The 24,835-nt window shown below is 41.8% G+C and overlaps 1 protein-coding gene across 1 annotated transcript in view; it reads right to left on the minus strand.

The window, feature by feature from the left end:
- The window catches only part of RSPO2 (R-spondin 2), a 78,333-nt gene extending 54,067 nt beyond the window's left edge, over positions 1-24,266 (minus strand). The window contains exons 1-3 of the mRNA XM_015413838.1: positions 24,170-24,266; positions 12,671-12,814; positions 9,955-10,143 (exon numbers count right to left, since the gene is read on the minus strand). Coding sequence (XP_015269324.1) covers positions 9,955-10,143; positions 12,671-12,814; positions 24,170-24,251 — 415 coding nt within the window. The 5' untranslated portion in view covers positions 24,252-24,266. The remainder of the gene's footprint in view (positions 1-9,954; positions 10,144-12,670; positions 12,815-24,169) is intronic.
- Positions 24,267-24,835: the final 569 nt, after the last annotated feature.

A 24,835-nucleotide genomic window follows, 5' to 3' on the forward strand; every position in this document is an offset into this window, starting at 1 on the left:
AACTTGCCGGGCGAGATGGTAGTCAAGTTTCTCCGGAGACAAACACGAGACGACATCCTTAAAGCGACAGCAACTAAACCCTTGCAGCTGGGAGAAGCAAACATCAGGGTCCTAAAGGACACTCCGTTTGAGGTTCGACAGAAGAGAAAAGCCTACAAAGAACTTATTTCAACGCTCCAAATAAACCAAATTTCTTACACCTGGCTCTACCCCGAAGGGGTGCTGTTTAAATATAAAGAGAAAAGAGAAAAGATTGATTCGGTTTTTAAAGCAGAAAAATGGTTGAAGCAATTCTTCGGAATGAAAGAAGACGGGCAACCAGAAGAGGGCGCAGCAGCGAGTCTAGAAGAAGAGGACGAAGATCCAACAGGAGCAGAAGGAGCCGTGGCCAGAGAAACATATGATCTACGACTAAGAGTTCACAAGTAGCTCTCAAAGTCTCAAAGATTATGACTAAAGAAGATATGAGACTTTGTACACACTGAGAAGCTAGCAGTCTATTACTAAAATTGGACTTACTAACTCCTAAATTCATTGTTTTAAACGAAAAGCTATGTGTTTTTTATGACTAACTGAATACTAACTGTATTTGACCTTCCTTTCTTGGGTTTTTAGTTATAGTGTGGGTTTTCAGTTACTGTCCTGTCTCTTGGGGTTTTTTTTTTTTCCCCCTTCCCAGCTTTTCTTTCTTCCCTCTTTCTTATGTAGTTGTGTAGTTGTAATAAAAAACCAATAAAACTACCCTGGTTTCAGGGGATTAAAAAAAAAAAGAAAAGAAAAGAAACCTTTCCAGTGCCACCTTGGAGGTGCTTCTCCTTCATTGGAACCGCAGGCAAAGGAAGAGTGGCGTATTGTGGACAACACTTGTTCAAGACAGCTAGACCATAAATTAACTCAGGGAGATGCAACAGCAGCTACCTTTTATGGTGTGTATGACTTGAAGGATATTCTTGCTTCAAAGTTGTTACAGAGAAGGTGACTAGAGGTTGGTGCAGTGAGATAAACCAGAAGAATGGATGGTCCCACATCAGACTGCAAAGGTCCCCTTTGGTGTAGTGGTTAAGTGCGCGGACTCTAAACTGGGAGAACCGGGTTTGATTCCTCATTCCTTCACTTGCACCTGCTGGATGACCTTGGGCAAGCTGTAGTTCTGATAAGAGCTGTTCTTGAAAAAGAGCAGTTTCTGTCAAAGCTCTCTCAGCCCCACCTACCTCACAAGGTGTCTGTTGTGGGGAGGGAAAGGGAAAGGAGTTTGTAAGCCGCTCTGGGACTCCTTTGGGTAGTGAAGGGCGGGGGTATAAATCCAATCTCCTCCTCCTTCTGAACATTCATCCATATGAAATTTCTCAGAACATAAAACTATAGCTCAGTCTGCCTTGAGTCCCAGTGGGAAAGGCAGCCTACAAATAACGTAAATAAATTAATAAATAAAAGTTAAGGCCTAGCTGTTTTCATGCTCTACCAGTGCTCCTACTTACAGAGGATTATTAAATTATTTCTTTATTTCATTTTCAATCCCTTCACCTTATGGATGCCAGCCTCCACGGGGCACCTGGGGATACCCAGGCACTACACCTCATCTCCAGACCACAGAGATCAGTTTCCCTGGAGAAAATGGATGTTTGGAGGATGGACTCTATGGCATTGTACCCTACTGAGTTCCCTGTCCTCCCCAGGCTCCATCCCCAAATCTCCAGGGGTTTCCCAACCTGGATCTGGCAACCCTACTCCCCCATCCTCCACTGGTAGCCCGGGTGAACCTGGCAACCCTCAACCATAGGTTGGTGGGATTATGGATAAAATTAATAAAACAATAAATAAAAATATTTAAAATTGTACGCATGAAATCTAGCATCAGCTTCCAACCAGCCTACATAATTTGAAAACAACAGTTTCAGAATAATATAATTACTAGGGCGCTGAATGTCAGGAGTTGACAAGAGTTCCCCATATATCATGCCTAGCTTCAATAAACAAAGGCCAGTGTAACAGCACATGTGAGATGGTCTCTATTGCTCTAGATGCCCAAGGACAATTTATTTCAATCCAGGGAATACTTTGCCTTCCTGTGTATTCAGTTTAGGGTTGCCAGCCTCCAGGTCGGGCCTGGAGATCTCCTGCTTTTACAACTGATCTCCAGCTGACAGAGATCAGCTCCCCTGGAGAAAATGGCTGCTTTGAAGACTGGACTCTATGGCATTGTACCAGGCTGAGGCCCCTCCCCCCCCCCAAAACCCTGCCTTCTTTTGGATCCACACCCAAAGTCTCCAGGTATTTTCCAACCCAGACCTGGCAACCCTAATTCGACTGTTGGGAGTGAATTACATCTTGTCAAAAAGAATTAAACTTCTGTGTTTGGGATTTTTTTATAGTGACCAAATAATTAGCAACTGTAAAGGAAGTTGCAGGGATATAGCCATAATACAAAAGAGAACAATCTGTGTGAAAAAGATGCTAACACCAGTTTAATAATAACCAAAGTATTAATACAAATACAACCATATAAGCACAATATTAAAGTAGAAAAGTTTCCTCTTGAGGTGAAGATGTATGAAGAATAATAAAATGAAGAATCCGGATATTAAGAACTCCGTTTCGAAGAACCTCCTCAGTAACTGATAGACAATATATCTTCAAATAGGTTATATGCACTCTTGGGAATTACAGCAAACACATCTCATAAATGGGCAGTTATTGACAACACATCTCAGGAAAAGCTCAAGGCTTTACATGGAAGTGTGATGTAAATCATAGAGTTGGAAGGGACCCCCAGAGTCATTTAGTTCAATCCCCTGCACAATGCACAATGCAGAAAATTCACAAATACCTCCCCCTCTACACCCCCAGTGACCACTGTTCCACACCCAGAAGATGCCAAAAGAACCTCCAGGATCTCCAGCCAAACTGGCCTGCATAAAAATTCCTTCCTGACTCCAAAGTGGCAATCAGCGTTTCCCTGGGCGTATAAGAAAGGACCACGAGAACTAAGCACTGATGCAACCCTTCCTGCCCTCCCTCGTGGTCTGCCTAAGTTCACAGAATCAGTATTGCTGTCAGATCGCCATCTAGCCTCGGTTTAAAAACCTCCCAAGAAGGAGAGCCCACCACCTCCCGAAGAAGCCTGTATCAGTTTCTCTGAGGAACCGCTCAAACTGTCAGGAAGTTCTTCCTAATGTTTAGCCAAAAACTCTTCTGATTTAATTTCAACCTGTTGGTTCTGGTCCAAACTTCTGGGGCAACAGCAAACAACTCCATATCATCCTCTATATGACAGCCCTTCAAGTATCGTATCACCTCTCAGTTGTCTCTTCTCCAGGCTAAACATACCCAGCTCCTTCAACCTTTCCACATAGGACTTGGTCTCCAGACCCCTCACCGTCTTCGTTGCCCCCCCTTGGGACACATTCCAGCTTGTCTATATTCTTCTTAAATTGTGGTGCCCAAAACTGAACATAAGAACATAAGAGACGCCAATGTTGGATCAGGCCAAAGGCCCATCCAGTCCAACACTCTGTGTCACACAGTGGCCAGAAATACCAGTGCCATCAGGAGGTCCAGCAGTGGGGCCAGGACATTAGAAGCCCTCCCACTGTTGACCCCCCCCAAGCACCAAGAAGACAGAGCATCACTTGCCCCAGAGCCCCTAGCTATACCTTGTGGCTAATAGCCACTGATGGACCTCTGCTCCATATGCTTATCTAATTCCCTTTTGAAGCCATCCATGCTTGTAGCACCCACCACTTCCTGTGGCAGTGAATTCCAAGTGTTAATCACTCTTTGGGTGAAGAAGGACGTCCTACACAATACTTTTGTTGATACAGCCCAATACTGCATTTGCCTTTTTAGCTCCTGCATCACACTGCTGACTCATGTACAGTGGTCCACTAAGACCCCTAGATCCTTTTCGCACATACTACTGCCAAGAAAAATCTCCCCTAACCTATAATTATGCATTTGATTTTTCCTTCCTAAATGCAGAACTTTACATTTATCCCTACTGAAATTCATTTTATTTCTTTTAGCCCAGTTTTCCAGCCTGTCAAGATCATCCTGTATCCTGACTCTGTCTTCTACTGTATTTGCTACCCCTCCCACTTTAGTATCATCTGCAAATTTAATAAGCATTCCCTCTATTCTTTCATCCAAATCATTTATAAAGATGTTGAACGAAAACAGATCCCAGGACAGATCCTTGAGGCACTCCACTTGTCACTCCTCTCCAAGAGCATGAGAAACCATTAACAAGCACTCTTTAGATGCAATCTGTCAACCAGTTACAGATCCACCTAACAGTAATAGGATCCAAACCACATTTTACCAACTTGTCAACAAGAATATTACATGGAACCTTATCAAAAGTCTTACTGAAATCAAGATAAACTATGTCAACAACCTTCCCCTTATCCAGAAAGGTAATAACTTTCTCAAAAAAAGAGATAAGGTTAGTCTGACATGACTTATTCTTGAGAAACACATGTTGGTTCTTAGTAATCACAACCATCCTTTCTAAATGCTCAAGGACTGACAACCATCTGCTCAAGGACTGACAACTGCAACTGTACTCCAAGTGGCGAATTCACCACTTGGAGTTCAGGCATGCAGACGGCAGCCACCCCTCTCCCTCCCCTCGTGCAAGGTTTAAAGGGCCCTCCAGCTGGTCGGCAGACCATGTGCTCCTGCCAATCAGCTGGAGAGCCCTTTAAATTTCACAGGAGGGGAGGGAGAGGGTGACTGCTGTTGGGGGCAGGGCTTAGGGGTGGGCTTCCCCTGCTGGCCAGCTAGCCAGTGGAAGGCAGGAGCATGCCAAATCAGGAGATTCCCCCCACCACCACCTGGGGATTGGCATCCCTAGGTGTATATATAATCAGCTGTCACAAGGGTGGCCTAGATACTTCATGGATCTGCTAAGGCACTTCTTATACTCTTCTATAAAGGGCCAAATGAGACACATGGGATCCCAATTGGGATTGGGACCATGACACTGAGAGGGTAATAGCACAGGAGGCTGTCTTGCCCCTGAAAGGTGTAACAGTTAGCAGATTGTTTCATGTGTAGCTCTACCTGAAAGGAAAGGCCAGAGTGGAGTTAGGTTTACCACAAGGACAGAGTAACCAGTTTAGGCCTGTCTGTGGTGATGGAGAGACTTGTAATTGTTTGAATCTTGGGAGAAAGGAACAGACTGAGGTGGTTAGAATCTGATGTGACCCTTGTGAGGGCAGAAATCTGGGATATAAATTTTGTAAAATAAATATATCCGGTGTTTAGGCTGCAGAAGCCTGTCAGAAATAATCCATTTTAAGGAAAAGGCCATGAATGATAAAAGGCTGAACAAATATCATTCTGTTGTGGTTGAAGGCATACGTTCTACAATGTCAAGCATTAGTGCACTTAAATTCCATCCTAAAGCTGTACCCACTAAATAAGTCTGTTTCAGCCAGGCTTTCTTTGGCTGTGTTAGGAAACCCACGTCTGTCCAAGTGTTCTTTTCAAATTCTGTAAACCATCTTTGTTGCTCATCTTAAGCTCTTAAAATTCTTGTGCCAGTGCCCTACTCACACACAACAAAACCTACCTCACGGCAACAAGCCTTTACATGTACTACTATACATTCTAACTGATGGAGAAAGGTGTAGGGAAGATTTTATTTAAAAAGATCCTGCTCCCTCAAAATGTTAAGAGGCTGTGTGAGCCCCCTCGGTTTGGTTTGAAGGCTGGTCATGGAGGTGTTAAGACTTTCTTGACTTGGTATAGGTAGCATTTAACATATATGGCCAAAGGCTGTTACAGCTCATCACATAAATCACAAAACATATATCACCTTGACTTGAAATAGCTCCCTGGTCCTACTGAGTTGGACATAGACATTTTTTTTTCCATTCAGTCTCACCAAATTCTCTTCCTTACAGTTTTCATCTCAGAGGCTTGTGGTACTTACTTGCAGGTCTAACAACCGCCAGTATTGCCTTTTTGGTGTTCAAAGGGAACCACCCAATTTCACTTCATTCTCTCTTTTTCCCCATTTCATTGTGTCACCAACAAAAAACTGCCTGGATGTAATGTACTATTTATTTCAGTGACAAAATCATGCAGGTAGAGCCCCATTCAAGGTATTTTTGTCACCCCAACCAAGGGACAACCACCCCCTCCTGGGCCTGTAAATCCACCAGCCTTATATTGCCACAGAGGCTTTAGCTGGACCTAGGGACATAGACCCAGAGACCATGCAGAACACTGTGCTGCCCCAAGCAGTCTAACTTAGGTGGCTTGCCTGGAGAACCTGTCCTGCATATAGTTCTTATATGAACGTTCAGAAGCAAGAAGTTCAGGTCTGAAATGTAGATGCTGAGAATGAAACAGGGAATGCCATCTCCTTTGTGCCATTTTTATGCACATAAGAACTACCTTTGCCCATTGTCTTCAACAATCAAGGAGAATGACCTCCTATTCACAAGTCTCCTAACAACCAAATCCACAGTGAGCCTGGAAGAAAAAGGCCGAAAAACTACATAATCTGTCCTCTGACATCAAAAATGGGGTGGGCACCTCTGGTAACCAAGCCACACACAAAAATAAATGACTATTCTTAAGCAGGATGGCTTTCAACCGTGAAATGGAAAGGGCTTTGGCTTAGCTCACATGGAATCTCCTGTTGACAAAGCAGCCACCATTTTGAGCAAGCTAGAAGAATAGGAGAACCTGAAGGTTCTGGTAGCAGCAAGAGCTACAATGTTAAAACAAGGCTAGGCTATTAATCCTGTTAAAGTGTTTTCTTCTCAAGGAAAATCCTTTCCTGGATGACATCCAAAAAAATCATCACTTTGGAAAGGTTTGGAAATAGCTGGAAAAAAGCATTAACTGCTTGTTTTAAAATCAACATTTCATAGTTCCGTGAACTAATTCTTGACTGAGAAAGTCAGACATTTTGAAATGTTATATCTCTGTGTGTATCCTTTTCAGTAGAATTTTAATTGTATAAGGTAGGGTTACATAGCTTTGCTCAGGGGGATGAGTGTGTAGGGGGCATATACCATCCCTAGTTGGATAGAAATTGACATTTTAAAGAGTCGCATTATCAAAAGACCTACATGGAAGACTACAGCTCATTGCAGTTCTCTATATCTGTCTATCACATACAAAGTCCTTCATGGCCTTGGACCCTCATATCTGCAGGACTGTCTTATGTGATACCACTTACTGGTTGTTTAACATGCCACGTTTAATAGTTATCCTTTGTTCAGATTCATGGGTTGTTTCAGATTTCTGCAGCTGCAGTCCTGTTGCACTGCATATTAGATGTCTCATCCTACTGACTGCATTGACTTACATTGTATAATCCGTCTTGAGTCACGGTGAGAAAGATGAAAGTAAGGTGAATAAGTACATTTCTATAAAATCACTGTTCTGTTAGTTTCATGTCACCACTGCGAGAGCTGGTGTGATGTTACAGAACATTTATGAAAATTTCAGCTATTTTTTTTTTGGGGGGGGGACAGTCATAATCAAGTAAGATACAGAAAACCCTCAATAGTGTTAACTTGTACAGCCACTGTAAGGACATTAGACTTTGGAGCAACAGATTCATGGAGAGGAGATGCTATGAGCTTTCAGCTCCAGAAGCTGAACTTCACAGGTTGGGGGGGGGGGGGCTCAACAAGTTCTAGATACAAAGATAACTTTATAAAAATACCACTAAATCTCTTTCTTATCTTTCAGACTTCATGACTAACAACAAACAGTCACAACAATGGCTATCCTGCCCCAGCCATTAATCCAGCCAGGTCTGAGAAATCTATGCTCTTACTATTTTTAAACAGTAATGTTGCAAGAATAGAAGTATCAAGCAGGAGGGAGGCAGAAAATGGGTAGTCCTGATAATCTCTCTGCCTCTTGCACACTTCCACCCTTTTTGGAGTTGCCCTTTGTTCTAGACTCACCTTGCATTGGCTTTGGTTTTACTGCTGCTTCAACTATTGTTCTACATCCATGGTAGATTTTGGGGAAGTGCACTCAAGAATTCAGCACAGCAAGCAATTCTTCTTTTACCTCCCCCTGGCTCTTTGTCCAGGTAACTGTCCTCGACAACGTTCCTTTCTCCTTGAAAACTCATTATTGGCCTTCCCAGTTTTGTGCTCAAAACTCAATGCAAATATTTATCCCATCTATTTCCCCCTCTTCAGAAATCACGAAGGAGGAGGAGGAGGAGGATGCCTGTGCAATCAGTGTTAGAAGAACTTGGGCATACATACAAAGACATTTCTGCAAGACCTTAAGGGGCTGATATTTGAATAACAGTTTAACTGCAATAAAAATGTACAGCTTTGCACTGCAGTGATTAATAAGGGGACATAAGGACAGGCTACAAACATCTGAAGGGTGAAAACTGCCGTAGAGGAACAGGAGCATGTATTGTAGATCCCTGAGGACACCAGGATGAATAATGGGATGGAAAGGATTCTGGCAGCTAGAACTGATTTGGGGAGACCCTAATCAGGAAGATTCACTAAGCTTGCACAATATTCCTGCCTTGGAAAAATGGGGCAAGTTTCACGGCTAGAAACCGTTAAAGCCAAACAGGAAGACACACACCAGACTCACAGAAAAGGGTGTGTGAATACTTAGCAAGGAAAGAAGGTAGCCAGGAATGGGAAGAGGGAACTTGCTTGGAGGCCATATTGAAAAAAATCAAAGGTATTTTGTTGGGGACCCCTCTAGATAGTCTATTAGCAAATCTAGGCTCTGGTCATTGCATAAGGATAGCATTAAACTCTATTGTAGGAAAAGGACCTTGACAATGTGCAGTTATTTTGCTGTGACAGCTGCAATACTCTTTCTGAAAGGGAAAGCAGTACTATAATTGAGAGTTCTTCTAAAGCCACATGGACAGATGAATAATGCCTCATTCTGCAGTGATGGGGATGTCAAAGCACAAAAACTATGCCCACTGACCTAGCTTCTGCTGCGTGGATCCACAAATGTGGCTTCCCCAGTGATCACTGTGTGTAAGGCAGACCACATAAATAGCAAAATGAAACATAAACAGAATGAACAGAAATAGGAAGCATATGTGTAAAGCACACACACTTGACCCCAGCCCACCAAAAATATCCTTGCTTTCTGTTCTCAGTTTAATCCATCAAAATCTATGAGTTTCTAATTATATAATACTCTAATATTTACCCTACATGTTGCTTGAGTTTACAGACTGAGAATATTAGGGAGATTATCATCACAGTACTTTAATATATATTTATGTAGATTACTAAGTCATTGAATAGTATTTACCTTACCACTTCCTGTATTTCCTCCACAGTTTTAAAAATAAAACAGATCAGATAATAAACAATAGATTAATGTTTTATAAATTAAGGAATATGGGCAAATGGCACTTGACTTCATAGTTCCAAAGAGGGCAAAGATTAACGACCATGACCTAGCCCCACCACAAGTGAACCAAGAAGCCCAAGTATGCAGCTGTGTGCCCCGTGCCACTTGCGACCTGCACATTTAAAAAGGTGCACCCTTTGATACTGTTCCTGCTCATTTTCTTTAATTTCTCAATAATATCATATATTGAACAGCAGGGCTTTGTCTTAAAACGGGTTGGCTCCTGTAGATCCATTCTACTAGTGAAAGCACTTCCCTCCAATGGAAGAAATCTTGCCCAGTGCAAGACGGTTGATCGGGGAAGGCTCCTTCCACTGAAGGAAAGTGCATCTGCTAGCAGAACAGATTTGGTGGATCCAACTGATTATTGCAGAAGGAAGTTCCAAAGGTCGTTTCGGTATGCTGAGGCAGTTTTTTCAGCACTCATACGAACAAGGTGGCAAAAGAGATCAACAGCTTGTCCACGTTTTTTGGGGGGGAAACAAGAGAATATTCAACCTTAGTTAGACAAGAGAGGCTTCAGCAAGGAAAAGAGCCCACCAAGACTGCTTTGGCATTCAATAAGCTTACCTCCTGGACAGTGCCTCAGCGCCATTTTACATCTTCTGGATTCTGCAATCGTTGGGCATGGTATCGTGTCCTTTGCTGGCTTTTTCACAATCTGCCTTGTTCTTGTTTCTAAACCCCACTTAAATCCACACGTCTTGTTATTTCGGCTGCAAGTTCCCCATTCACTCCATGGACCCACTTCGCAGCCTTCTGAGGAAACCAATTAAAAAAAAAACACATATAACAAGTTAGCACCCTTCTGGTGTTGGAGTTCCAAAGTCTTGGCCTTCAACACACACACACACACACACTGTTAAGGGGACTCACAAAATCAGCAATGGCAGGTTTTACTATTTTGTGTGGCTTTAATACCGCGTAAAGAAATCACCACTGTGTGACTTTATTCATCCTGACCACTGCCAAATGAATAGGACTCCTTCAGAATCCAGTCTTGAAATAAGGAGGAACTGTGATCTTTATACTTCTGTGACACTCTAATTTATTTACTGTTGTTTCCATCCTTCTTTTCAAAACAAATTCCTTTAAATTATGGGAAATTCTGATCTTGCCTCTGTTTCCTTGTTGACACATACTACACTTCTATATTCACATAAACCAATATGGGGAAGGGGGGGGGGAGACTGCATGGTATAGCCCAGTGTCATCAGCTATTGAAAGCTATGCAGGGTCAGATGAGAGTCCACCAAGGAAGACTCTACAGAGCAAGGCAATGGCAAACCACCTCTGCTTTTCACTTGCCTTGAAAGATGCTTGCTAGGGTTGCTGTAAGTCAGTTGCAACTTGACAGCACTAGAGGAAGGAAGGGTACTTTAAAGCCTTATGTGGCCTGGGACTGACATATTTAAGGGACCGCCTCTCTCCATATGTGCCCTGGAGAGCTTTGTGCTCTGCAGAGAACTATCTGCTGGTTATTCCCAGCCCGAAAGACAGTCACCCAGCCTGGTGGAACATGCTCCTGACTGAGATCAGGGACCTGTTACAGTGTCACAGGGCCTGCAAAATGGAGCTGTTCCACCAGGCCTTTGGTTGCGGCAGTGGACATCCACCAGCTGACCTCCCTGCTGCTGTGGCGGTAGGCCACTATTAACGAGACCTTCATGGCTCAGCTTCAGCCCATTCATTCCCAGCTGTAGGAACTGAAATTGAAATTTGCTGCACTGCCCACTTTAAACTAGTTTTAACTGGATTTATTGCATTAATTTAATGTATTGAATATTTTAGAGTGTATTGAAATTTATTGTTGTGACCCACCCTGAGCCCACCTGCGGAAAGGGTGGGATATAAATCAAATACATAATTTTTTTTTTAAGTTCCATCTTTTTCTGACTACGTAAATTAATTGTCTGTGGCAGAAGGAGGAGGAGGAGGAGGAGGAGGAGGAGGAGATTGGATTTATACCCCACCCTTCACTACCCAAAGGGAGTCTCAGAGCGACTTACAAACTCCTTTCCCTTCCCCTCCCCACAACAGACACCCTGTGAGGTAGGTGGGGCTGAGAGAGCTCTGACAGAAACTGCTCTTTGTCAAGGACAGCTCTTATCAGAACTATGGCTTGCCCAAGGTCATCCAGCAGGTGCAAATGGAGGAGGCGTGGGGAATCAAACCCGGTTCTCCCCAATTAGAGTCTGCGCACTTAACCACTACACCTGGAGAGGAAGCAAGTGTGCAAAAATTGACAATGTCTCACAGTCCTCATGGGTATGCATTACTTTGTGTGGGCCTGGTAAGGTCAGCAGTTTGTTGCCTCTGAATGAAACCACATATACAACTCAGTGTGGGGCGTGGGAGTCATGGGGGGGGGATCCCATATCCTGCCCATTGCCAAGCCTGGTGCAGCTCCAGGCCCCAGCACCAACATTTGAGCCTGGTGTCCATCTCTGCTGCAGCTGGGCCCAGCGCAGCTGCCAGCCTCCTCTGCCACCACAGCCGGGCTGGAGCAGCTCTGTTCTGAGCTGGTAAGAGCGTTGTCTTATATTTTTGTCTATATATTTTAGGGGTTTTTTTCGAAAAAAAATTCTTTAAATCTGTTTCATGTTCATGTCGTCCCGATCCATAGATATAGGTATCTGCAGATGGGAGCCACACGTCACTAGCAGTATATAGATATGAAAAGAATATATAGCAATCTGACTGGATAGTCAAAGCTTTCTCCTCAGTTAATTAAGTTTCAAACAGACCTGCAAGTCACCAAACTCCAATAACTTTTTTTCTTTTTAGGAGGTGATTTCATAAAGAGATGCTATACACGGTTCCTCCCCCCCTTTTTTAAGTGCAAAGAAAATCAAAACAACTAAGCAGAGGATAGCTTAGAGCATCCCTGCAATTTACTTGGAGGAAAGCCATCAGGTTTCAGAAACCAAGATTCCCTAGGAACCATTACTCTTGATTTATTAACGGTAAGAAGATGAATTGCATTGCTCTAACTTAATTATGGCACATTAACGGTTTCCATATATCTTATGCAGCAAGAACCCTAGCCAAAAAAATTTATGCAGTGATGTAATGTGTGAACTTGTAAACCTCAGCTCAATATCCAGAGAGGTTAGAAAGTTCACAAGAGACTCATAAAAAAGACATTATAACCCAAAGAGCTTACACATAGCCCAACTGGGCAAAGCGAAGAATAAATTCAGACGGCACTCCAAAGTCATACAAAGACTGCAACAAAAAATAAAAGAAGCTGTTGATCTGGAGCTCATATCCTACAAGCACTCACCCACACATTCCATTGTCTCCTCTAAGGGCGCAAAGCCATCAGGACATTCTCCAAAGCATCGGCCTCGGTAGAGATAAAACCCAGGCTTGCACTTTGTGCAAAAGTCTCGGCTAAAGCAAGAATCGCAGTTCTCTATTCTGCATCCTGAAAGGGGGGGGGACAAAGCACACACACAAAAATCAGTTTTTCCACCACTTTGAGCAATACAATAGCACCTCCCACCCAAAAAATCCAAGCAAGGTTCCACAACTGAGATAGGTGTAGATCTCGACAACATGCAGGACCAGGGCTTACTTCTCCTTGAACATGATACATTGCACTGCCTCAACTCCATTCACATTCAGAAATGTGGGGTGGGAGAAGTGTGAAGAAATGCACCAAATGTGTATGGGAACATTATGAGAAATGTCACCACACATTAGAGAGGGAGAAGGGGAAGAATTCATCAATGGGATGCCATTGTTGTTCAAAATATTTAGGTCCACTCTCAATACCCATTAGTGACATCAGCTAGGAACCTAGACAGTAGAGCCGTGGTTCAGTGGTAGAGCATCTGTTTGGCAAGCAGAAGGTTGCACGTTCAATTCTAGGCATCTCCAAGCAAGAGGATTAGGTAGAAGCTGATGTGAAAGACCTCTGATACCCTGGAGAGCCACTGTTGGTCACATTATTAATAGGCAAGGCAGTTTCATGTATTCACGTGTTCAGGTAGTATAGTTTTGATTTCCAGGACCCAAATTTCTTACTTGCCAGATTTTAGGTTTTAAACTTTTCAGACTTTTAATGTATGACGTTATGTATGCTACTTCTGAGCCCAAATTTGTGAGAAAGCAACCGGAAAACTACATAAATAAATAACCTGCGTTTAAATTGCCAGGGGGCAGCTGCTCACCAATTTCTAATATTTTGAAAAGATAAATGTTTCTTCATAAACGAGTCAGTTCAATTTAAAAAAGGAAAAGCTATCATAGTATGATCTTCTGTCATTTCCAACAGATACAAATGTACCTACAAAGTCATGTGCTAACCATTGCTTCCAATACTGGAGCAAAAACATTCTTGAAGCTGATTATTTTTTTCATACAGGGTACAAAAAAAGAAATTGGAAATATTTTGGTTAACATTAAAAATATGAAGACAACCCCCCCAAGGGTTCAAAACAATGTTTTTACAGTTACATATGTCGATCAAATCATCATCACATTTCACATTTTATTCATTTAAAACAAATTGTTGGTCTTAAAGATGCCACTGGACTCAAACTTCGTCCTCCTTTCAATCTAACAGAGGTGTTGGGTCTCCTGAGATAACAGGTCCTCTCTTGTACTCAAAAAAACAGCCACATGTGTGCAATATTAAGAATTCCCTAGGAAGACTGCTGAAATACATTTGGGCCAGGTATAACGTTTTTCTAATGACTAAAGAGGAATCTTTATGTTAAAACATTTTTATCACACTTGTTTTGGCTTTGTTATCATCATCTTTTTGGGTGTTTGGTGCAACCCTCTTTCCCATCATTTAACCATGTGAACCAAAAAACAACAACAACCATAAGTTGTTCCCTATATCTTTCTCCCTTGGGGGACCTTCTTGCCCATTCCCTATCTTAATTTAATAGAAATGCATATGAAGTTGTCCTGTGTAGCATCTTAATTTTCAGTATTTGGCCATATATAGCTAGATATAATAGCATATGTTGTGATAAACGTTCCTGGTAACCATTTCTGTTTGTTTGCATGAATCCAATTTATTGGAGTGTTTAGAATTACACTTTAGACAACATCAATGGTTCCTTCTCATATAGTTAACATGGGAACTAGGATTTCAGCTTTCATTGTGGACACAGGTCTCAATGCCAAATGTGGTTCACACGTAAAATCAATTGCAAGGCAGAAAAGAGCAAAGAAAGCATGTATTCAACCTTCTAAAGCTCATATTCTATGGGGCATGGGCTCACATTGCACCTAAGTTTCAGGACTCAGCAAACCGAAAGCAGTTATTCCTATATTTGGCTGGGCAAAGGATTATTCCTTTGGGCGAGACAGAGCTGGGGACTTCTGGTATCTCTATAGTTTGTAATAGTTATTTTCTTTGCAAATATTAAACAGAAAATAATGGAAAACAAATATGGACTCCGACATTAAGCATCAAATCTGCTAAATGAATCAGATTCCCAGAGAATTTCTGTACCCCAGGGCTTGTACTCCTCCTTAATACTCAGAATAAAATAAGTGAACAATATAAAGTTTATTTTGAATCAGGCTTGAATTCTTCATGTTCATGTCCATATGTAAATTAACTGTACAATGGGATGCTAGAAAATAGATCTCCCGGGGCATAGTGGGACAGAAAGATGAAAAAAAGAACATGGAAAAGCAAACTGCCCATCATCCACAGGAAAAATGGTTGTCTTTTCCCAATATGTAAAGTATATCAAAATAAGAAACAGAAATATGACTTCTGATTTTAAAAAGAAAATAAGTTGGGATATGTTTTTCATTGCCAAGGCCATTTCAGAAATATAAAATAACATAATGATCAATACAAAGAAAAGCATTTCAGACAGAGAGAAGTGAAATATGAAGTTCTGAAAGCAAGGCCAAACATGATCCAGTTTCTCTGGAAAAGTAATGATTTTTACAACTAGTATGGATTACAAAAAAAAGTCTGGAAGACCTTAAATACTCCTGGAATCTCAGTACACATGCAAGCTGTTTGCAAGTATCAGTGCATTTTTCAAATATAAAATTGACTTAAATTTCTATGTTAAATCTAAATTGAATCCAGATAGATTAAAGCAAGAGAGAATTTAAGACGGTCTTTCTGATTCCAGCATGTGTAAAGAAACAGTCTGCAAATTTAGACTGTTACTACTAAGCATGCAAAAGTACTTTGTTGGAAAAATAGTATGACATGTGTAAGGTAGACAAAATATAAACCTGAGTTTGTTTCCTAGCAGTTAAGTTCTCAGAACATAAATTTACTGGTCAACCAGAGATATTAATTACTTACAGTAAGCCATGAAACATTAACACATTAAGCACAATGGGTTGAATCCAACCAGGTTTTTTACCAGCGAAAAAGGAAGCAGGGGTTGCTCTTCGGCCATCAAAAAAGCTATGCTGGGATTCACTGTTCTTGCATGCAGATTGAATTAAGGAGGGTAATAAGATAAGAATTTTTTTAAAAAGGTTGGATCCAACCCAATCTAAACAATAAAGTATAATAAAGAACATCAACTTGACTATTGACCACATAAATCTCCTTTAAGTTCCCTCATAAGTTTCTAAGATACTATTAATATATTATATTACGGTCAGAAAGCCTACTAGTATTATTGGCTTAAGTTAAAAAAATATTTAAGTTTTAAGAACAGGCTTTTCTGAATTCAAACAAAACCCAAACGTTCATTTTTATTTAATAAGAGGTTGATCTGTTCTTCTACATCACCACTGATATGGGTTTTCTGGAAAAAAATTGAATTGGAAAATTTTCCAATGCAAATTGAAATAAATTATTTAAATATTGTTAAGCAAAGTTTAAATAATATTAGTAAAAGAAGGCAAATACACCATGTACAACCACAGGGGCTTGTCCATGCTCCATTTAACTAATCTAAAATGATGGATTTGCAGCACAGCAACCCTGACATATATAGATAAACAGACTATAAATAAGTAGGGCAGAAATTTTTTCATGAAAAAATATAGCATAATAAAATTTTCCATAAAACTGTTTGTTTTTGAAAATTTTCTGCCACATCACTTTTCTATTACAGTTTCTATATTCTATTAAAGCAGTTCACATGCCAGTCTGTAAGTCAATGAATGGTGAATTTCAAGGGAGGTACATTCATACAAGGAACTGTCTGTGCCACATTTAAAGGTAAAGGTTCCCTTGCTCGAAAGCCAGTCGAGTCCGACTCTAGGGTTGCGGTGCTCATCTCCGTTTCAAAGCCAAAAAGCCAGCGCTGTCCGAAGACGTTTCCGTGGTCATGTGGCCGGCATGACTAAACACCAAGGCGTACCCATCGAAGTGGTACCTATTTATCTACTTGCAATTTCTTGCTTTCGAACTGCTAGGTTGCCACATTTGCCTGACATCGGTTGTGCTAAACAAGTACACACATGTGAGGGGAGGTACAGATGAGTTAATCTTCCCTCTCTGGCTGTATTAACTATGAAAATTATCGCCAGCTTGATCCCACCAGATCATTAATGTACAGGGCCCATACATTTCAAAACCTGGATATCCCATGTCCTGAATCCCACAAGGAATGCTTGTGGGAATCCCACAAGGAACAAGATACTGGTGCTCATTCAACAGGTACCTCTTCTGATCTCCAGTAATTACTGGATCAACTAGGCTTCACAAGGTTGACTCAGACTGGTACAAAATCTGCATTCCGCCCTTCCAGGGCAGCTGACTGGCTTAGAAGCTCCCAGGCTTGATCCTGGGCAGTCTACTTAAAAACAGCCTGTTGTGGGATGTCTCTCTGATTCAGACTCATGAAATTGCATCCAGAAGGAAATACTGTACTAAATGGACCAACAGTCTGATTATGTTATCAACGGTTATCAACTCTGGGTTGGGACATTTCTGGAGATTTTGGGGTGGAGCCTGGGGAGGGTGGAGTTTGTATAGGGGAGGGAGCCCAGCAGGAGTGTGGTGCCATACAGTCCGCCCTCCAAAGCATCCATTTTCTCCAGAGGAACTGATTTCTGTATTCTGAAGATTTCCAGGCCCCGTCTGAAGGCTGGTAACCCTAGGTCCTTTGCAAGCTGTGTGTACCCCTCACCCTAATTCATCATGTCCCTTTTTTCTGCAGAGCCTGAGACATGGAATAATTTTTAATAAGAGAAGAATCCAAAGACTGCGAAGATCTTTTATCCCCATGACCAATTAAGAGATAACCTCTGTTATGGCGCAAACTGGCTTTGGGGATACAAAAGATTTAAATAAAGTACCACCCAGATAGTTACTGTGATAGATCCACTCACCTATAATACTCTAATCAAATGCTTAAGTAATAGTTCATGCAGCTTTGGACAGAGATTAGTTTCCTTCTACCAGAAGAAAACACTTTAGGTAATGCTAGAGATTAAGTTACATGATAAGCTGTAAGGGTGGGGGGGGAAACAATCCTACAAATGTGAGATGCCTAAAATCACAGGTAGCAGAGAAAATTAATTTTGAAATGCAAAATTTTTCAGAAATCTGGAGCTGCTGCACTTGGCTGTATGGTAGTTCACAGCATTATGTTTGGCAAGAGCTATGCTTTTAAAATCCATGTCAACATTTTCTGAAAGATATACATTCTAGCACTTCTTTGGTGTAAGGGGGGGGGGACATTCCAGAAACAAAATCACTGAAAATTGTTATTTTATAAAAGGTTCAGGCATTTTGGAATCAACTTATCTAAGCGCTACCCCCCCCCACACACACACAGCAACAACAACCAGTGGGGATTTTAAATCTAGCCAGAAAATTTTAACACAGAGTAAACATTGTCAGAACAAAAGATAAAAAATAAAATTCAGAGTCAGAGAGGGTATTCAACATCAAGCAAGATGAGTTTAATAACAGCATATGAAATAATAGGACATGAAAACTCTGGACCTCTCTCCCTAGGGACACTTGCCTGTCCCCTTCTGTTGCTATCTTCCACCAGTGGTTGAAGACCTTTCCCCCCCTCAGTGATACCCCCGCCTAATGTTTTAGTTACTAGTTTTATGTTTTGTATGTGTATTTTACTTTGGCCACCAAATGAGAAGGGAGCACTCACTGGAGAAGACCCTGATGCTGGGAAAGATTGAAGGTCAAAGAAGACGGGGACGGCAAAGGATGAGATGGTTGGACAGGGTCATCGATGCAACGAACATGAAACTGAGCAAACTTCAGAGGACGGCGGAAGACAGGAGGGCCTGGCGGGATCTAGTCCATGGGGTCGCGAAGAGTCGGACTCGACTGTGCGACTGAACAACAACAAAAATGTGTATTTTAGCTTTGTTTTTAATTGTTTTAATAACGTATTTTGGTTTGGTTTTAATGGTTTTTAAGGCATGTTTTGACTATGTATGTTTTTAACTTGCTAGCCACCTTGGTGGCCCTGTGGAAGGCAGAAAGGCAAGGTACATGTTTTGCAAATTAGGTAGATAAATGTTTATCTAAAGTTTCTCTAATGAGCGGGGGGGGGGAGAATAGTTCTGCAGGCTGCATTCTGCATAACCTGCATACAGGTGGACACGGATACCCGCCCACAAGACAAAATCAATCACTGGCTATCTCGCCTTATTTACGAAGCAAAGGGTATTTAGATTAGGAGTGTGCACAGTCTTTCCCTTCTTTTTCCGTTTGTTTTCAATTCTGAAAATGTCATTTGCTTTCTCCACCATACTTTCCCTATTATTGGTTGCTTTTCCTCTCTTCCCTTTCTCCCCATTTAACACGTGAGCCAAGCTGATGATGCTACATCGAAGGCCTGAGCTGCAGCTACCAGGTCAGACCATGAACTGGACTGGTCCAAAAATTTCACTCCATCTCCTCCCCTGGCCTGCCTGGGATGCATCATAAACAGTGTCCAGGGTGATGGAGAGAGAGGTTTTTTGCTTCTGGAAGCTACGGCCCTCAGTTTGCAAGACCTGAGCAAGGCTTTTAGTGACAGGACACTTCGGAGTCCATTAATTTCACTGTAAGTAAAAAAGTGATGTTGACGAAAGTTTACTGTTAATGTTCATAAAAACTACTTCAACGTTTGACACTTAATTGTAGAGTCGCTATATTATAGTTTTGTTGCATGTTTCTACTATATCGTAAAAGTTATTTAAAAAGGAAAATAAAAAAGTTTTTTTTAAAAAAGTCAGAAGTGACTTGACGGCACAGAACACACACAAACAAATCTGTGCTGTTCTCTTCCTGACTTGACTGGCAGCAGCCCAAGCTATGATGCCAACCCACGCTGGCACACGTGTTTAACAGAAAGCTTGAATGTCAATGTTGTTGTCTCCTCTTCCTTCACCCACTTTCTTCCTTCCCTCTGACCTCCATAATTTCTAAAACAGACAGCCATGTACCAGAGCAACAACAGACGTTCAAACATTAAAACACTACATTAATTAAAATGTATTTGTTTTAAAATTAGGATGCACATTTGGCATATTAACTAATCAAGATCAGTATCAAATATACTGACCAACACCTACTGGATTTCATCCTAGGTAGTCTGCTAGAATTGTTGACTTGGGTGATCATATTAAACTGAAAAGGAAAGGCTTGTGGGACAGTTGTCAGAGGTACTTTGCATTTAGAATGACTCAGGAGAGCGGAATGAAGCACTCCTTGGACAATTGAGGAGGGCCCACAGAGTATCTGCTTTGCATGCAGAAGTCTTCAGGTTCAATCTCCAGTTAAAAGGATCAGGAAGCAAGTGTGTGAAAGACGTCTGCCTGAGATTCTGGAGAGCCCCCCACCAGTCAGAGTAGAAAACAAACCTTGATAGACAAATGGCCCATGGCAGTTCTGTTTACAGTCATGTATGATTATGCGGTGGGGGAAATAAACCTTTGTGATAATCAGTGCCAGGAATCTTAATCATGGCTCTCTAGCGGCAGAATCTGTGTATTTTGCTATCTGAACTACCATGAAAGGAAGCACTGGGTTGGTTTTTTGCTGCTCTTCAACCCCACCATCAAACTCTGCAACTGCCCACCCAGCAGGGGCAGGTGACATAAGGAGCCAATCACTTCCTGGCCCAACTATCAGTTTGTTTCCAGATCTCTAGGCCTGAGACTTGGATCTTTCCAAACAAGCTCCAGCACGTCAGACCATTGCCCCAACAGATTGCATGGTGGTAAATCACCCTGAAATCAATTGGATATATTTCAAGATAATGTGTACAGGTATGGAAGAGGGGCAGGGGTTGCAAATCTCTACTATAAGGACAGCGCCACATGCCTTTAATTAAGGTATTTTCCAAGCTCCCCTCCCAATTCCTAGAATTACTGTTATAACTCCATGCTATCACACACTGACATTTGAATATACCTTTCCAAAATGCATTATTTCCACAACATGAGCAAGTGATAACAAAAAACAGCCTAGAAAATAAACTCCGATGTTGTGGAGGGGGTGGGGGGGGGTGAGTCTCAAAATGGGAAGAGCTCCTGACATCACAATTAAAGCACGCAAAGCTTAGGCCAAGATTCCAAAGTGCTTCACAAATGAAATATAGAAGCTATACCCTGGGATCATTTTCATCTCCCAGCCGAAGGCAGCCACATGGTAAATATTAGGCAGTGCACAGCAACACTTGAGAATGCAAAGCAAGGAACATCATCCTCAAACAGATACCGCAAGTTTAGTAAAAACATACATATCTATGAACTTGTGCAGAGCATGCAAGCTAAGTGTTCTTTTCAGGGAATTTTAATAACTTCCCCAGACCTATGGATGTGACATTTTACCTGGGGGGAAACGTTTTGTGTACCCCACTGTTATGCTCTGAGGATGTGCTAATGCCTAAGAGTGAGAGATTCTGTTATTATGCAGCCTACGACTCTAGAATACAGAACCAAATATAGCTTTTTTTAAAAAAAGAAAGAAAATGACATCTTTAAGTTAAAGTAGTTTCAGGAGGTATTCATGTTGGTTTGCGGTAGAAAAGCTAGATTCAAGTCCAGTTGCACCTCAGAGGCCAAAAAGATTTTTGGGTTGCAAACTTTCATCTCAGACCTGATAAAGAGAATGTTGACTCTCAAAAGCTGATATCCCCAAAATCTTGACGGTCCCTAAGGTACTACTGGACTCAAATCTAGTGAAGGTATATTGGAAGGGGATGTGAGATGCTAGAATAACCAGTATGTGAAGGGACTGGCTGGCAAAGACTGTTATGGGGGAGGGGGGGGACTTCTCAAAGAATCTTTACCAAAGAGGAAATAACAGTCGTAAATAATCCAAAATTTGCAGATTTGTGTCAGTGCACTAACATAATGGTGCAGGGTGCTCCCAAACGCGTGTTTTGGGTGTAGAAGCATTTTGGATGATTAATCAACATGTCAGCTGTCAGTAATTTTTAGCCGCACATTTTTAGTTGTGCAAATGGGCTCTGTATTCTACTGATTTGTTGCCTGATTCCTTGCTCTGGCTGTTGACATAGTTTGTTTCTTTATCTGTAAAGGGACACTATGATGACATAAAGATGCAGCAGTACTCCTGCAGGTGGTTCTCATGTCTTCAAACACCTTTGTCAGAATTTATCAGTCCCAGAGATTCTAAAAAGAGATCCCTCTCGCAGGACATTAGGGTTGCCAGTGATCGCCTGAGGTGGGTAAACTCCTGCCCTGCCCTCCGGTGCACTGCCCATGTTTGATCCAGTGAGCAGTGTGAGAAAAACTGAAGGAGGGGAGGGTGGCACAGCCCCTACCCACAGTGCTCTATGAACGGATCCAATCTCTGTGGTATTTACTATAGAGATTGGGGGGAATTCTCACAGTGTCATGGAGGCAGAGTGGTGGCACTTTCGGGAGATCACCAAGAAATGATGCTACGGTATTAGTGATACTTCCCCTGCCCAGGGTCCACCTTCCATAACAGTTCCTGACAACTGCAGGCATGGCCCTCGCAACTCTAGTACAGTTATCCAAGTGAAGGCTCACAGACATAGGCATTTAATGTGGCCACTGAACATTTGCTGACAAATGCCTTCTTTAAGAAGTCTTCTATTCATAAAAAACCTCTGTGTTTGATCTGCAGTGGGTCCTCCACACATACGAATCATTATTGGACATCACCATCATCAAAAGATTAATCAGGATCCTAAATGGAGCAAGGCACATGTGTTTACAAGTATCCTGATGAGACAGTTTCATATGGCAATGACTTAGGAGAGCATGGCCGCATTTTTTATAGTGAGACAGGAACACAGCTCTAAGATGAACCTTATTCTGCACAGTCCAGAGCACATTTGAGCTGATGAAACCATTGACATGACCAGTTAAGTCTGCTCCAGGCATATTTAACTGAGGCTGGGCAACTTGATTTATGTTTCTCTTTTAGTTGTAGAAAACTTGAAATGCTTGCTGATGCAGGTAGGAGACTCATGTACACAATGGATGCATACATCACTTTACCTTCAGTATCACCATCTAAAGCATGAAGACAGCCAGCTGAATCCTACAAACAGCTAACACAAGGAGTTTCCTCCCCAAATTCCCTTTCACCCCAAGAGCCCAGTGACAACCTTCCCTCCCCACAAAGCTGAGTGTCGTGGGCAAATGCTAAGTGGCATGAAGGCTTCAGTGACAAAGTGGAGTTGAACAAAATCATCACTCCATTCATGTAAATAGAGAGCCTGCTTTGATGAGCGCAAGGGGTGACTTTGCCAGATTCCTCCTCTCCATTGATGCCCCCTTCCCTGGGCCATGAGACATTTTTGCATGAGAGTCCCCTGACCTTCAGCATCAGCTTTTTGTTTAACAGCCTGTTTTATTGACTAAGGCTCCATCATGCAGTATTTATCAAAAAGATTTCCTCAGGCGTGGAAGATTGGATACTTTTTTTTGTTTTGCACTAAATGTAGGTAAGAGCTGCGGTGGCTCAAGTGGTTCAGACGCTGAACTGCAGGCTGTGGAAGGTCAGTAGTTCAGCAGTTCAAGACCCGAGTGTGCCGCATGACGGAGTGAGCTCCCGTCTCTAGTTCCAGCTCCTGCCAACCTAGCAGTTCGAAAGCAAGAAATTGCAAGTAGATAAATAGGTACCACGTCGGTGGGAAGGTAACATCGTTCCGTGCGCCTTGGTGTTTAGTCATGCCGGCCACATGACCACGGAAACGTCTTTGGACAGTGCTGGCTCTTCGGCTTTGAAACGGAGATGAGCACCGCAACCCTAGAGTCGGATTCGACTGGCTTTCGAGCAAGGGAACCTTTACCTTTTTAAATGTAGGTAACTTTCAAATTTCACATTTGAAGTAGATGGACAAGATCTCGTACCACACCTAGCAACTTCCTCTTTATAGATGATAGTGCCAGAAACTGGTACAAGATATTGTACAAGCAGAAACACAAGAGGAGATACATTAAGTAAGATTTACTACAAGAGATTACTGCAGTCTTTTTCTTGTGTTTCCACTCACACAAGAACTTTAGCAGAAGTGGAAACTTTATGCTGGAGCCAACCCATTAACAGAAGCGACATGGCAAAGAGATCTTTAATGTATAGTGCAACAGAGAGCAGGTATGTCAATTTTGGCAAGTCAGTTTACAAGAACACATAATGAGCTCATGAGTATACTGTCACTGGTAGCTGCTTCTTTTCTGACAACTACAGGAGAGACTTGTTTCAGAACACTGCTCAGACTACGGATGATAACTGGTAATTGCAACACATTCCATGATTCTGTTCAGGAAAGGTAGCTTACAATGACTTAGTGTTACTTATGAAGATATCACTGTTACTTTCTCTTTGGCACATTGCAGACTTTTAAAGAGCAGGAAAAAAACTCACTTGAACATCTGTTCATATCTGGGGCTCGGAGACCGTAGTACCCTGAAGGGCAGGAATTCAAGCATTCACCATATTGCCTCATTCCTTCTCTTCTGAGAAAGAAGAACAACTTATGCTGACATCGGATGCATCCGTTGTCTTTGGAGCAGGTTAGGCAACCTTTGCAAATGGGATTTGGTCCATAGTTAGCTGTAAACATTTTTTAAAGAGAGAGAGAGAGAGAAAAAAGAGATCATTAATAAAAAACCAAGAGCAACCACATAATTCCCGCTTTAAAAACAGTGTTAGAGAAATCTTGGGGAGAAATAAGAGTGAGATGGGAAATTTGCTTTGGAAGGGAAAGTTCCATTTCTTTATTACCATGTGGTATGATTTAACAAGCCAAGATTATTAATAAAATGCCTGATATTAAATACAGCTGGAGATCAAAACAAAATTAGCCACAGTTCTGCTAAATGAATCCAGTGAACTACACTTTAACTGTAGTATACATATGAATGCGTCCCTTCTGCCAACATTGGAAGACAAATGGGGAAAATGGGGGAAATGTCTTTATTTTGTCCAAAGCTCCCCCTGTTTAATACATCAGACGATTTATTAATTGTAATATGTATACTGAAAGGGAGCAATCTTTCTATCTGAAACAAAAACATACTATAATTTTAA

The sequence above is a fragment of the Gekko japonicus genome, unplaced genomic scaffold (assembly GCF_001447785.1).
Source record: "Gekko japonicus isolate JY-2015 unplaced genomic scaffold, Gekko_japonicus_V1.1 scaffold1171, whole genome shotgun sequence".
Classification (NCBI taxonomy): Eukaryota; Metazoa; Chordata; class Lepidosauria; order Squamata; family Gekkonidae; genus Gekko; species Gekko japonicus.